The 16339-nt window shown below is 44.7% G+C and overlaps 1 protein-coding gene across 5 annotated transcripts in view; it reads left to right on the forward strand.

Annotated features, from left to right (window-relative positions):
* Window positions 1–12956, forward strand: part of scly (selenocysteine lyase) — a 51339-nt gene extending 38383 nt beyond the window's left edge. For 3 of the 5 annotated variants that reach the window (XM_033031501.1, XM_033031505.1, XM_033031502.1), the window contains exons 12-13: window positions 309–384; window positions 6381–6890. In XM_033031501.1, the coding sequence (XP_032887392.1) occupies window positions 309–384; window positions 6381–6543 (239 nt within the window). In that variant the 3' untranslated portion in view covers window positions 6544–6890. Of the gene's footprint in view, window positions 1–308; window positions 385–6380; window positions 6891–7064; window positions 7289–12903 lie in introns of those variants that run through there. The other 2 variants (XM_033031504.1, XM_033031503.1) reach the window with 2 other exon arrangements.
* Window positions 12957–16339: the final 3383 nt, after the last annotated feature.

Consider the following 16339-nt stretch of genomic DNA (forward strand, 5'->3'; position numbering starts at 1 on the left):
TGTGTCACTCTTTGTTGATTTCTTTCTCATCTAAAGCAGTCAATATGGATAAACATGGAACTGCAGGTGCTGGTTTATAAAAATAGACAGAAAGTGCTGGAGTAACTATGCTGTCTTCAATTCTTAAATCCGCCTTCCCTTGAAAGTGATTAATGAATACAAATTCTGTGAACCCTTATTTAATGTAACATCTGTACGTTTGGTGTTACTTATATATGTAATGCTATTTAATGATAGATAAAACTGAATGGAAACACATTGAATTATCATTAATGCTGTGGTATTCCACGATAATTGTTGTGCCCCAGGTCGGAATGTACTGCTGCACTGCCAAAGGCTACTGGCAAGCGTAGGAGCAGCTTGCCATTCTGAAAATGTCAATAGGTAAGAACCATGATGCCTCTGAAGGGATTCTGCAGTAATTAGCAGAACAGTTTTATGTAACATACCTATTATTCTGAACTGCCTATTGTTGCAGCATCTGGTGAACCATAATCAGGAGAGTTATTGCAGAATTTTGATTATTCTCTAAATTAATATGGAACAAAGCTTGTTACAATATTACTGATTCAGAAATTAGTTTATTTTTAATGATCTGCGAAGATCAATCTTTTGTGATTCAACATTTAATTGTATCCCACAGTGAATGCTATTACACAGTTTTAATGTTAATTATAGAATATAATTTAATCACTGGCAAAATTGCACGAAATTAAAGGCAAGCTTATACTATCAGTCCTACAATCAAGTAGCATTTTAATTATGAATATAACACTTTTTTAAGTGTTGGCCTACAAGCAGGATGCTGAACACTGTCCCTTTCACAAACTGATGGATGTTTACACTGTCCTTTATTTTCACACTTGAAGACTGAAGGGTTTGCGTGCTTTTGTACTTATATTTTGGCCAAGTTAGTGTAAAGACTCAAGTTAGTAAGGAATGAAGTTCAGTCCCTTGCAAGGGATGACATACAATCAGGAGATGGATAGTCAGTATGGATAGAACTGAGGAATTGTAAGGGTAAAAATACCCCAATGGGAGTTATCTACAGGCCCCTAAACAGTAGCCTGGATACAGGGTGCAAGATGAATCAAGAATTAAAATTGGCATGTCACAAAGGTGGTTATGGAAGATTTCAACATGCAGGTAAACTGGGTGGCGAGGGCGGTGGTGGGTGGGGATGATGGGGACTGAGGGGGTAGGGCGGTGCGGGCAGCGTGGACTCGACTTGTAGGAGGGGGGGGGGGGGTTGCGAGCACTCTTTTTTTCCTTTCCAAGGACTTGCAATTGCACATTACAGCGTATCAAAAGTACATAAACGTTCAATGGTTGCAATACATCAAGCAAGTCATTATAATACAATGGTGCAATCAATATTTACAATGCCCGCGGCGACCAATGTTCACGGAATGCCCCCAGCGTCCCCGTGGATACCGCATGATCCCTCTCCAGGGACACACGAGCACGGACTTAGGCTCGGAAGAGGGGCAGGCAGCCGACTGGTGTGACCATCGACCGCCCGCTGCCTAGACCCGCAAATGGTCATCTTGGACAGGCCCAGGAGCAAACCGACAATGAGATACCCAGCTCCACACCCCCCCCTGATCGGCCCTCCCCACTCCCTGCCTTGTGCCCAAACACCAGGATCGTGGGACTAAAATGCAACCAGTACTTGAGGAGCAGCCCCTTCAGATATTTGTATAGGGGCAGCAACCTCACACACTCCATATACATATGGAACACAGTCTCTACCTCGCCGCAGAAATTTAGGCGGCCGTTGAGCCCATGAACTGACTCAAATATTTATTACACGCCACGGGTCTGTGTCTGTGTCTGTGTCTCTGCCTCTGCCTCTCCCTCTCCTCCCCCTCTGTCCTCCTTCCCTCTCTCCCCCCCCTCTCTCTCTCCCCCTCTCCCCCTCCCTCTCTCCCCCGTCCATCACTCTCTCCACCCCCCCTCTCTCCCCTCTCCCCTCTCCCCTCTCCCCCCACCCCCTCTCCCCCTCTCCCTCTCTCCCCCTCCCTCCCCTCTCCCTCTCCCCCTCCCCCCCCCCCCCTCCTCTCTCCCCTCCCTCTCTCCCCCCTCCCTCTCTCCCCCCCTCCCTCTCTCCCCCCATCCTCTCCCCCCCTCTCTCCCCCCCTCCCTCTCTCCCCACCTCCTCCCTCTCTCCCCCTCTCTCCCCACCTCCCCCTCTCTCCCTCTCCTTTTCTCCCTATTATTATTATGATGAATATAATTATTTTTTAAGTGCTGGCCTACAAGCAGGACACTGAACACTGTCCCTTTCACAAACTGATGGATGTTTACACTGTCCTTTATTTTCACACTTGAAGACTGAAGGGTTTGCGTGCTTTTGTACTTATATTTTGGCCAAGTTAGTGTAAAGACTCAAGTTAGTAAGGAATTAAGTTCAGTCCCTTGCAAGGGATGACATACGATCAGGAGATGGATAGTCAGTATGGATAGAACTGAGGAATTGTAAGGGTAAAAATACCCCAATGGGAGTTATCTACAGGCCCCTAAACAGTAGCCTGGATACAGGGTGCAAGATGAATCAAGAATTAAAATTGGCATGTCGCAAAGGTGGTTATGGAAGATTTCAACATGCAGGTAAACTGGGTGGCGAGGGCGGTGGTGGGTGGGGATGATGGGGGCCGAGGGGATGGGGCGGTGCGGGCAGCGTGGACTCGACTTGTAGGAGGGGGGGGGGGAGGGTGGTTGCGGGCACTCTTTTTTTCCTTTCCAAGGACTTGCAATTGCACATTACAGCGTATCAAAAGTACATAAACGTTCAATGGTTGCAATACATCAAGCAAGTCATTATAATACAATGGTGCAATCAATATTTACAATGCCCGCGGCGACCAATGTTCACGGAATGCCCCCAGCGTCCCCGTGGATACCGTGTGATCCCTCTCCAGGGACACACGAGCACGGACTTAGGCTCGGAAGAGGGGCAGGCAGCCGACTGGTGTGACCATCGACCGCCCGCTGCCTAGACCCGCAAATGGTCATCTTGGACAGGCCCAGGAGCAAACCGACAATGAGATACCCAGCTCCACACCCCCCCCCTGATCGGCCCTCCCCACTCCCTGCCTTGTGCCCAAACACCAGGATCGTGGGACTAAAATGCAACCAGTACTTGAGGAGCAGCCCCTTCAGATATTTGTATAGGGGCAGCAACCTCACACACTCCATATACATATGGAACACAGTCTCTACCTCGCCGCAGAAATTTAGGCGGCCGTTGAGCCCATGAACTGACTCAAATATTTATTACACGCCACGGGTCTGTGTCTGTGTCTGTGTCTCTGCCTCTGCCTCTCCCTCTCCTCCCCCTCTGTCCTCCTTCCCTCTCTCCCCCCCCTCTCTCTCTCCCCCTCTCCCCCTCCCTCTCTCCCCCATCCATCACTCTCTCCACCCCCCCCTCTCTCCCCTCTCCCCTCTCCCCTCCCCTCTCCCCCCACCCCCTCTCCCCCTCTCCCTCTCTCCCCCTCCCTCCCCTCTCCCTCTCCCCCTCCCCATCCCCCCCTCCTCTCTCCCCCCCCTCTCTCCCCCCTCCCTCTCTCCCCCCCTCCCTCTCTCCCCCATCCTCTCCCCCCCCTCTCTCCCCCCCTCCCTCTCTCCCCACCTCCTCCCTCTCTCCCCTCTCTCCCCACCTCCCCCTCTCTCCCTCTCCTTTTCTCCCTATTATTATTATGATGAATATAATTATTTTTTAAGTGTTGGCCTACAAGCAGGACACTGAACACTGTCCCTTTCACAAACTGATGGATGTTTACACTGTCCTTTATTTTCACACTTGAAGACTGAAGGGTTTGCGTGCTTTTGTACTTATATTTTGGCCAAGTTAGTGTAAAGACTCAAGTTAGTAAGGAATTAAGTTCAGTCCCTTGCAAGGGATGACATACGATCAGGAGATGGATAGTCAGTATGGATAGAACTGAGGAATTGTAAGGGTAAAAATACCCCAATGGGAGTTATCTACAGGCCCCTAAACAGTAGCCTGGATACAGGGTGCAAGATGAATCAAGAATTAAAATTGGCATGTCGCAAAGGTGGTTATGGAAGATTTCAACATGCAGGTAAACTGGGTGGCGAGGGCGGTGGTGGGTGGGGATGATGGGGGCCGAGGGGATGGGGCGGTGCGGGCAGCGTGGACTCGACTTGTAGGAGGGGGGGGGGAGGGTGGTTGCGGGCACTCTTTTTTTCCTTTCCAAGGACTTGCAATTGCACATTACAGCGTATCAAAAGTACATAAACGTTCAATGGTTGCAATACATCAAGCAAGTCATTATAATACAATGGTGCAATCAATATTTACAATGCCCGCGGCGACCAATGTTCACGGAATGCCTCCAGCGTCCCCGTGGATACCGCGTGATCCCTCTCCAGGGACACACGAGCACGGACTTAGGCTCGGAAGAGGGGCAGGCAGCCGACTGGTGTGACCATCGACCGCCCGCTGCCTAGACCCGCAAATGGTCATCTTGGACAGGCCCAGGAGCAAACCGACAATGAGATACCCAGCTCCACACCCCCCCCCCTGATCGGCCCTCCCCACTCCCTGCCTTGTGCCCAAACACCAGGATCGTGGGACTAAAATGTAACCAGTACTTGAGGAGCAGCCCCTTCAGATATTTGTATAGGGGCAGCAACCTCACACACTCCATATACATATGGAACACAGTCTCTACCTAGCCGTCGAGCCCATGAACTGACTCAAATGTTTATTACAAGCCACGGGTCTGTGTCTCTGCCTCTGCCTCTCCCTCTCCTCCCCCTCTGTCCTCCTTCCCTCTCTCCCCCCTCCCTCTCTCCCCCCTCCATCACTCTCTCCACCCTCTCCCCTCTCCCCTCACCACTCTCCCCTCTCCCCTCTCCCCTCTCCCCCTCTCCCCCTCCCCCCCTCCCCCTCCCCCCTCCTCTCTCCCCCTCCTCTCTTCCCCCTCCCTCTCTCCCCCTCCCTCTCTCCCCCTCCCTCTCTCCCCCCTCCCTCTCTCCCTTCCCCTCCCTCTCCCTCCCCCCCTCCCTCTCTCCCTCTCTTCCCTCTCTCCGCCTCCCTCTCTCCTTTTCTCTGCCTCCCTCTCTCCCCCTCCCTCTCTCTCTCACTCCCCCCTCCCTCTCTCTGCCCCCCCTCGCTCCCCCCCGCCCTCTCTCCCCCGTCCTCTCCCCCCCCCCTCTCTCCCCACCTCCCCCCTCTCTCCCCACCTCCCCCTCTCTCCCTCTCCTTCTCTCCCTATTATTATTATGATGAATATAATTCTTTTTTAAGTGTTGGCCTACCAGCAGGACACTGAACACTGTCCCTTTCATAAACTGATGGGTGTTTACACTGTCCTTTATTTTCACACTTGAAGACTGAAGGGTTGGCGTGCTTCTGTACTTTTCATTTTGGCCAAGTTAGTGTAAAGACTCGAGTTAGTAAGGAATTAAGTTCAGTCCCTTGCAAGGGATGACACACAATCAGGAGATGGATAGTCAGTATGGATAGAACTGAGGAATTGTAAGGGTAAAAATACCCTAATGGGAGTTATCTACAGGCCCCCAAACAGGGTCCCAGTGAGACCACACCTTTCATCCTTCTAAATTCCAGTTAATATAAACCCAGTCGACCCATTTATTCCCATCTGCTAGCATGCTTTCTTGTCACAGAGGTTATTTAAATGTGCAGCTTCAGGAAAAGCAAGCAGCACGTGCTGATAGTGAAGCTTGAACTAAAAAAAGCAACAAGATTTTGTTTGGTTTAGGATGAGAGTTGGCTGGCTGTGCAGATTCCTTTTAGTGAGCCAATGACGAATCAAAGGTTAAATATTGTCTTGAACAATCTTCAAACTTTTTAATCCTAATCTCAGTTTATAAATGTTTATGTTGCTTAACTGCATTTGCACAAGTGTTGATATTTAATCTCCCGGCATCTGGGCCATATGACATCAGGTTTGTAGACTGGTGTCTACGATGTGTCCTTTTAGAATCACAAAATACACATACAAAACTTTCCTTCTGGAATTTGAGAAGTGATTGCGTGGGCATTCACAGTACCACAGCTGGTAAAGCTGATGCCTCACAGCGCCAGAGACCTGACCTTGGCACTGGCTGGTTGGAGTTTACATTCTCCCTGTGACTGCATGGCTTTCCAACCAGTGCTCTGGGTTCCTACCATATCCAAAAGACATGTGGGTTTGTAAGTTAATTGGCCTCTGGTAAATTGCCTCTAATATGTAGGAAGTGGATGCGAAAGTGGGATGACAGAACTAATGTGAATGGGACACTGCCTCGTTGGGCCAAAGAGCTTGTTTCCATGCTGTATTGTTCAATCAAGCAATCTTATTGCTCTTATTCTGTCACTCCACCTGTAACAAATTGTCTTGTTTTTTCAGGCCTTCACATGTGCTACTGAACAGCGGCATTCCATATGAGGTGGCAGAAAATGCCATTCGATTAAGTGTGGGACGGGCAACATCAAAAGAGGATGTTGATACCATCGTAGAAGATCTGAAGCTAGCAGTCAAAGAAATCAAATTGTGTGCTGCTCAGACTTGAGTAGCACCCAGAGAAGAACTGATTACTGCCTCAGAAAGGTAGAACTCCACAGAGGAACCATGTGGCCTTTCCCACCCAGAGGGAGTGACTTTAATATGCCAACAAATTGTGCCAGTTCTTCTTTTGTGATTAAATCAAAAACAAACACAAGTTTTAAGGAATTTCTATTTCTAATACCTGTATATTCAATTTGCTGCACATATATGTTATGAAAACGTTCCATTTGGATTTATTTTAGTAATTTTCATTGTTAATCTTGGATTAATCATTGGGGGTGGAGACGTGTTTATTTCAGTTAAATCCTATTTCAGCAAAATTAATAAAACGTCCAGTTGGCTCCTGGAAAACATCAAGATTTATTTTTTAACCACATTTTAAAGTGCTGTCCAATTCCCTGTTTAGTGACAGATTTTATGTTCTTAATATACAAACAAATCTGGGTGGAAATATTTAAAACAAATCCTTCTGAAAAGTAGTGCATTTTGAATTTGTGTCCTAATAAACTGATGAATTCATTGCAGAAACCCAAGGGTAAGTGTTTCCAGGCTGCATGGAGGAAGAATATTGGAACATGGTTTAAAGGACCAGAGCAATCAATGTTTGCACAGGATGTGCTTCCTGATGCCTTAGCCAGCTGACAATAAGTAATGAGGCTATTGACAGAGTAATTTATTGGAAGTAATACCTAGAGTACCTGGTACAGCTGGGTTTCAGAAAATAAAAAGCAAATATATAGCCAAATATTTGATGCAAAAATAGTTATGTTGGTTATTATATGTGATACTAGGTTAAAGATTTAAAATAATTAGATGTTTTAATATGTTTAAGAAGCAACTGCAGATGCGGGAAAATCAAAGGTAGACAAAAATGCTGGAGAAACTCAGCGGGTGAGACAGCATCTATGGAGCGAAGGAAATAGGCAACGTTTCAGGTCGAAACCCTTCTTCACACTGCAACAAAAATGCTGGAGAAACTCAACGGGTGAGACAGCATCTATGGAGCGAAGGAGCGAAGGAATGGCATCAAGTTAGGAAAAGGGGAGTACGAGATCTGGGTGTCCTGTTTATCAGTCACTGAAAGTAAGCATACAGGTACAGCAGGCAGTGAAGAAAGCTAATGGCATGTTGGCCTTCATAGCAAGAGGAGTTGAGTATAGATGCAAAGGGGTCCTGCAGTTTTGCAGGGCCTTAGTGAGACCACACCTGGGTTATTGTGTGCAATTTTGATTTCCAAATTTGAGGAAGCACATTCTTGCTATTAAGAGAGTACAGCGTGGGTTCACAAAGTTAATCCATATAACCATATAACAATTATAGCACGGAAACAGGCCATCTCGACCCTTCTAGTCCGTGCCGAACACGTATTCTCCCCTAGTCCCATATACCTGCGCTCAGACCATAACCCTCCATTCCTTTCCCGTCCATATAACTATCCAATTTATTTTTAAATGATAAAAACGAACCTGCCTCCACCACCTTCACTGGAAGCTCATTCCACACAGCCACCACTCTCTGAGTAAAGAAGTTCCCCCTCATGTTACCCCTAAACTTCTGTCCCTTAATTCTCAAGTCATGTCCCCTTGTTTGAATCTTCCCTACTCTCAGTGGGAAAAGCTTATCCCCGGGATTCTGTTCTTTCATCTTGTTAAGCCGCATAGTAACAAAAAGGTGCAATGGGAATTTAACAAATGGAAATAAATCTTTGTGTTTTATCATTCCTATTGCTGGATGACCAAAAGCGAACACAATACTCCAAGTGGGGCCTCACCAACATCTTGTACAACTGCAACATAACATCACAGTCCCAACTACAATACTCAAAGGTCTTACTGATGTAGGTCAGCGTGCATAAAGCCTTCACCACTCTATCCACCTGTGATATTATATTCAGTGAATTAAATACTCGTACTCCTCATTCTTTCTATTCTACCACCTTCTCCAGGCTCCTATTCATTGTGAAAGTCCCACACTGGCTTGATTACCGAAAATGCAACATTTTCTTCTTAAATGTTACTTTTTGAAACCAGAATTTCTATGAGGTATCTTCAAACAGTTCAGTAGCATTTAAGGTTAGAAAGACAACATTCTTCACTGAGGAGAGCAATGGGAAGAGTCTGTACTTAAGCTCTGGATACTGGCTTAAGTTGCCATTGAACCCCTTCATGAAGAAATAGATTGGTTTATCTGGGTTTTGACAAGCAGTAGACTCCGATGAACAAACTTTGGCTCCACATTGTGCGTTATCTCCAAAAACATAATCCCAGTATTCTGATATGTATAAGGATCCTCCGTGTTAGCTTAATCTTCCACATGACATTTTGAAAATGTTATTTTGAACATTTTGTTGTGTTTCCATATGCCAACTTACACATAGCAGAACACTAGCTCCAATTATGAAGACAAGGATACATATCTTATGAATGGAAATCATGGTGTGGCATTGAGGTGCTTCTCCAAAGGCTCCTGAATCAATGCATAGGATCTTTTAAAAATTGAAACACATTACCATTAATGATTGTATTGACATGCGTTAGGATGCATCTCTTTAAAAAAAAATAGGAGCACAATAGACACATAATTAAATGCAGTCAATTATTCTCTATCAGCACATTATGATGTTCAGAGGGAAATAAGAAAATTATGCATCTGCCCAACATTTATTGTACTGTGGGTATTGGAATCAATAAGTAATAACAGGGTGACAAGGTATGAGCTTGTCTGGGCATAGGTTGAGCCGATCGGATAGAGAAAGGATGTTTTTTATAATTTAATTTACTCCTATCTCACGTAATTTTATGTTGTGGAAGAAAGTAATGGATAGAATAAGTTGTAGCACTCCATAAGATGTAAGAGCCGAACTATGAATGAATGAATGAATACGTTTATTGACCAAGTATTCACATACAAGGAATTTGCCTTAGTGCTCCCCCCACGTGACAACATGACATACAGTGACAGTTAGGAATGTCACATAAAACATTAAACATTAATGATAAAATGAATGATTGGGTACAAAGATTGGATTGACCAAGGAGGTTGTAAATGTTGTTAAAAAGAAAAAGGAAGTACATGCAAGGTTTAAGGGGATAGAATTAGACAGAGCCTTTGAGGAATATAAAGAAAGGAGGAAAAACAAAATCCAAGTGGGTGATTAGAGGAAGGATCTTGAAGAGCATTAAGGTGGATTAATTCCCCACCACCTGGTGGGACCTATCACAGGTTATTAAGAAAGGCAAGAAAGGAGATTATGGGACACTTGTCGAAGATCTTTGTGTCTTCTCTAGCCACAGGCGAGGTGTCCGAGGACTGGAGAGTAGTTAACATTATCCCTATATTTAAGAAGGGGAGAGAAATAGTGGAAGTTCATCAAAAGTTAACACACAAACACCAAGATCAATCAGGAAGGAAAGTAGAATAAATGATGTATAATGCAAGAACTTTTGAGTAAAATCACAGATGGCTCCTGCAAGATTACACCTGAAACACACTGTTTTGAGTTCTGGTCCCAAAGGGTGGGGCTACTTGCAAATGAGTGCATGTTCTCCTCAGACAGCTATGGAAGTTCAATGGCTGAACATATTCGGGAAATAGATCAATTATATCTTTCATCAGAAGTCAAGTTTCCAGTTCTGGCAACATCCTCATTATCTCCTCTGCATTCACTCATGTGCAATGAGATCTTTGCTGTGATTTACAATCCTGAACAGACACAATCCTCAAGTTGTAGACTAACAAATATTGTATGCGGTCATAGTTTATATTCTATGTCTCAATCAATAATGTATCGTTTAGTTTATTTGTTCATTATTGTCACATGTACTGAGCCTCAGTGAAAATTGTTTGTTTGCATGCTGTCCAGTCAAAGAAAAAATACACACAAATACAACCAAGAAGTACATAGTGCACAGATAAAGTCAATGTACAACATTTAGTGCAAGATATAACATACACTATGTGAAATGGAGTTACTCCAGCATTTTGTGTCTATCTTTAGTGTAAACAAGCATCTGCAGTTCCTTCCTATAAATATTTATTTTCCATGTTGCACCTTCCCCGATGTTTTCTCATTGAGTTAACCTATACCTTATAAAGTCAAAACTTTCCTCGTTCCCATCAAGCACATAACCTGTTGTAATCAGGCATGAATGGATTAAGCAAAAAAATGAGACTAAACATCAATATTTATCCGTAAGCAATTCTATTTTTATTTAAAACACTAGACTAAGTGGGACCCGTTGGGTCCCAGCATCACATGGGAGGGCTGGTCCTCCAACGCAAATTCCACCTCTCCACCAATTCCAATATTGCTGGCCAGTGGGGGGGGAGGGAGCTTTCTGGAGCGCTAGTATGGGTGTTGTGTGCTGAAGGGACTGGTTTCCAGAGAGCTAGTATGAACATTGTGGGCCGAATGGATTCTTGGGGTGACAGCTCAGTCACTCAAGCCTGTTGTGCTGGCAGCTCACTCACGGCTGGTGGGCTCGCAACTGACTCACGGCTATTCCTTGAAATTCCATTTTAAGCAGGATGCAAGGGCACCAAATTCAAGTGCAGTTTCATACCATTTCAAGCAGGGTGGAAGGCCACTAAAGACAGCGAGTCGTGACCTCTCCCTCCCCCATCTTGCAGAGACTGAGCCATGCACACACTTCCGGGTTTTATAGTCCCTCCCCTCCTCCCACCAGAAGAGTGTGGCCTTCATGGCGTGATTGACAGGAGAGAGAATCTCAACATTCTTAAAACATTAATAACTCTTGTTTTTCATCGATGGGAAAAGTCGTCAGCACCTGATCAGCGGAGGGGGACTGATTATGATGGCCAAAAATCACAGCCGTACGTGGTAGCGTTTTTTCTAAAATCAATATAAAACGCAAACAGGAAGTGGTCAAGATTAGACTTTTAATTATATAGAAGGCAAGGCAGATCTCATTAGGCAAGGCAGCTCTAATTAGGCAAGGCAGCTTGCTTTAGCACTTTCAAAACCAAAGGCAAGGCAGCTCGCTTTGGCACTTTCAAAGCCAAAGGCAAGGCAGCTCGCTTTAGCACTTTCAAAACCAAAGGAAAGGCAGCTCGCTTTAGGACTTTCAAAACCAAAGGCAAGGCAGCTCACTTTAGGATTGGTTGAGAAATGATGGGTCATAATAATGTTGCTAACTATGTTGCATGATCTTCGCGCCGTTACTCATGATTGGTCAAGGAGAGGGGCCTTGCCAAAATTGTGTTCTTTACCTGGTAGAATGTTTCTTTGCTTAATGAAACTGTTTCCCACTAAGTGCTTTCTATCGAAACTATGTTATGTGATGTTTTGTGATTGGGTTAAGGAACTGCCAATTAAAGTATTTTGTAACCCTTATTGATGATTGGCTTGTAGGGGTTCAGGTTTCATTGATTTGGCCCGATATGTGAGGGTTCGTAAACCCTGGGGTTGAAGGCCCGACTCAGACTGGGATACAAATTTCAAGGTATCCTCTTAGGCAGGACTGAGCGGAAACGGTACTAAGTGGAGGAAGTACTGTATCGGTGCAGAGAGTACGATTGAAAAGAGACACTTTAAAAATCAGCATCGAAGACCAGCACAAAGTGGGTATGTAAGTAAGTAAGTAGATTTATTGGCCAAGTATTCACATACAAGGAATTTGCCTTGGTGCTCCGCCCACAAGTAACAACATGACATACAGTTACAGTTACGAATGACTCCGAAGACACTACACATTAATAATAATAAAACATTAATTATACAGCACCATTGATCAAGCATGTGAACCAACAAAATTCCAGACCAAAGGGAGGCAACAGATTTTTGGCTGTTGAGTAGAGCAACTACTCGTGGATAAAAACTGTTTTTATGTTTGGCTGTGGCAGCTTTGACAGTCCGGAGTCACCTTCCAGAGGGAAGTGATTCAAAGAGTTTGTGGCCAGGGTGAGAGGGGTCAGAGATGATCTTGCCCGCTCGCTTCCTGGCCCTTGCAGTGTACAGTTCATCAATGGAGAGGAGGTTGCAGCCAATAACCCAACTCTGCTGACCAGGATGCCAGCTGTGACACTTCATGTCTGTAGGCAGATTCCTCCCCATCCTGGATCTGTCCAATCAGGGTTGTGTCATCCGCAAACTTGAGAAGCCTGACAGCGGTGCCTGTGGAGAAGCAGTTGTTGGTGGAGATAGAGTAGAGGAGAGGAGAGAGTACGCAGCCTTGCTGTGCTCCTATGAGCGGCTGAGCGTTTGCGGGTCCGAGATGTGCTTTCCCAGCCTCACATGCAGCTTCCTGTCTGTCAGGTGATCCACCGACAGAGGGGTTCAGGCACAGTCAACTCAGAAGGTTTGGAGTGTAGTAGCTCTGGCACAATGGTGTTGAATGCAGAGCTAAAATCATAGAAACATAGAAAACAGATGCAGGAGTAGGCCATTCGGCCCTTCGAACCTGCACCACCATTCAATATGATCATGGCTGATCATCCAACTCAGTATCCTGTACCTGCCTTCTCTCCATACCCCCTGATACCTTTAGCCACAAGGGCCACATCTAACTCCCTCTTAAATATAGCCAATGAACTGGCCTCAACTACCTTCTGTGGCAGAGAATTCCAGAGATTCACCACTCTGCGTGAAATTTTTTTTTCTCATCTCGGTCCTAAAAGATTTCCCCCTTATCCTTAAACTGTGACCCCTTGTTCTGGACCTCCCCAACGTCAGGGAACAATCTTCCTGCATCTAGCCTGTCCAACCCCTTAAGAATTTTGTAAGTTTCTATAAGATCCCCCCTCAATCTTCTAAATTCTAGCGAGTACAAACCAAGTGTATCCAGTCTTTCTTCATATGAAAGTCCTGACATCCCAGGAATCAGTCTGGTGAACCTTCTCTGTACTCCCTCTATGGCAAGAATGTCTTTCCTCAGATTAGGAGACCAAAACTGTACGCAATATTCCAATGTTGTCTCACCAAGACCCTGTACAACTGCAGTAGAACCTCCCTGCTCCTATACTCAAATCCTTTTGCTATGAATGCTAACATACCATTGGCTTTCTTCACTGCCTGCTGCACCTGCATGCCTACTTTTAATGACTGGTGTACCATGACATCCAGGTCTCGTTGCATCTCCCCTTTTCCTAATCAGCCATCATTCAGATTATAGTCTACTTTCCTGTTTTTGCCACCAAAGTGGATAACCTCCCATTTATCCACATTATACTGCATCTGCCATGCATTTGCCCACTCACCCAGCCTATCCAAGTCACCTTGCAGCCTCCTAACATCCTCCTCACAGCTAACACTGCCCCCCAGCTTCGTGTCATCCGCAAACTTGGAGATGTTGCATTCAATTCCCTCGTCCAAATCATTAATATATATTGTAAATAGCTGGGGTCCCAGCACTGAGCCTTGCGGTACCCCACTAGTCACTGCCTGACATTCTGAAATGGACTAGTTTACTCCTACTCTTTGCTTCCTGTCTGACAGCCAGTTCTCATCACATGAATACTGAACCCCCAATACCGTGTGCTTTAAGTTTGTATACTAATCTCTTATGTGGGACCTTGTCGAAAGCCTTCTGAAAGTCCAGATATAACACATCCACTGGTTCTCCCTTATCCACTCTACTAGTTACATCCTCAAAAAATTATATAAGATTCGTCAGACATGATTTACCTTTCATAAATCCATGCTGACTTTGTCCAATGATTTCACCACTTTCCAAATATACTGCTATCCCATCTTTAATAACTGACTCTAGCAGTTTCCCCACTACCGATGTTAGACTAGCTGGTCTGTAATTCCCCATTTTCTCTCTCCCTCCCTTTTTAAAAAGTGGGGTTACATTAGCTACCCTCCAATCCTCAGGAACCACTCCAGAATCTAAAGAGTTTTGAAAAATTATCACTAATGCCTTCACTATTTCTGGGGCTACTTCCTTAAGTACTCTGGGATGCTGCCTACCTGGCCCTGGGGAGTAATCGGCCTTTAATCCATTCAATTTACCTAACACCACTTCTCGGCTAACCTGGATTTCACTCAGTTCCTCCATCTCATTTGACCCCCAGTCCCCTGCTATTTCCGGCAGATTATTTATGTCTTCCTTAGTGAAGACAGAATCAAAGTAGTTATTCAATTGGTCTCCCATGTCCTTGTTCCCCATGATCAATTCACCTGTTTCTGACTGCAAGGGACCTACATTTGTTTTAACTAATCTTTTTCTCTTCACATATCTATAAAAACTTTTGCAGTCAGTTTTTATGTTCCCTGCCAGTTTTCTTTCATAATCTATTTTCTCTTTCCTAATTAAGCCCTTTGTCCTCCTCTGCTAGACTCTGAATTTCTCCCAATCCTCTGGTAGGCTGCATTTTCTGACTAATTTGTATGCTTCATCTTTTGTTTTGATACTATCCCTGATTTCCCTTGTTATCCACGGATGCACTACCTTCCCTGATTTATTATTTTGCCAAACTGGGATGAACAATTGTTGTTGTTCATCCATGCAGTCTTTAAATGCCTTCCATTGCATATCCACCGTCAACCCTTTAAGAATCAATTGCCAGTTTATCTTGGCCAATTCACGTCTCATACCCTCAAGGTTGCCTTTCTTTAAGTTCAGAACCCTTATATGCTCGAATGTGCTGAAGACCAGTAGTTATCAGGTGGAAAGGAGATACCTAGGGGGTTTGAGTGTGGTTTATGAACCTCGGAACAGTACTGGGAACTCAGCGTTGGAGTACAGATTGGCTGAGAAATACTGAGAGGGGTGGAGACACGTCTATTATCTGGAACCGTGATCTAAGTTTACCGATTCAAATTTCACCAAATTCAGGGCTTCATATTGAAGGACACTGGTTATTGTATAGAGATCCATTTTGATCTATTCAGGGCGTTCTTATTGAGGGCACTGGTTATGTATATATTAGTACAATTGTAGAATAGATTCGTAATTAGATATAACTTCTGAAGTGTGTTTGATTGTTCCGTTGCACTTAAAACTGAGCATTTACCGATTTAAAAGCTTGTGTGATTTCTGTGCGTGAGATTGGTGTGAAACAATTTTGGGTACCCGGGTTGAAAGGAGAGATTGTGTGAGAGATTTACTGGCATGTTGAAGAAACGTTGGCCATTGTTTGTGAACGAACTTGTGAAGTCTTGTGAGTGAAGTGTGAATCATTTGGATACTGTGTCCATTGTAAGCAACAATGGGAAACCAAATAGAGAGAGATAATATGGAAGACCTCAAAAACCACTACAATTATTTTGCAGGGAATTCCCTCAAAAAGCGGAAAGATTGAAATATTTTTCGTCAGCGTTGAATAAAAAATTAGGAGTGATTTGTGGCCTGAAGGAGGGGTTGGAACACTGGAGGTCGTGAAATACATTGAGAAGATTGTTTGGCAATGAAGCCAAAGTGATGTAGCAAAGGAACTTATTGGGCTATGGAGACAATATTACGAAGGAGTAAAAGAACGCAGAGAGGCTGCAATAATGGCGAATTGGCAGGAGGCGGTTTTGAAGCTTGGAATAGTTAAAGGACGATGAAGGAAACAAACCTCTACATACCTTAAAGAAGGAATGTGGATGTGCTTATAAAGAACATAGGGAACGGGAGAAAAAGAGAACTCCTGAAAGGAAACTGGCATTTGTAGACTTAGAGTTAAGGGAGCCACTGGTTACATTTGGTTTGGAAGGAGGAGATGAAGAATATTTATAAGATTGGGAGAGCGTTCAAATTAAAATAAATTTGCAGCCTCCACCTTATTCCCCTTGCGCTCCCTATACTCCACCTTCACATCCAGCACCTTGTGTGCATCACAGACCTCCTCCTGTG

The sequence above is a fragment of the Amblyraja radiata genome, chromosome 13, assembly GCF_010909765.2.
Source record: "Amblyraja radiata isolate CabotCenter1 chromosome 13, sAmbRad1.1.pri, whole genome shotgun sequence".
Classification (NCBI taxonomy): Eukaryota; Metazoa; Chordata; class Chondrichthyes; order Rajiformes; family Rajidae; genus Amblyraja; species Amblyraja radiata.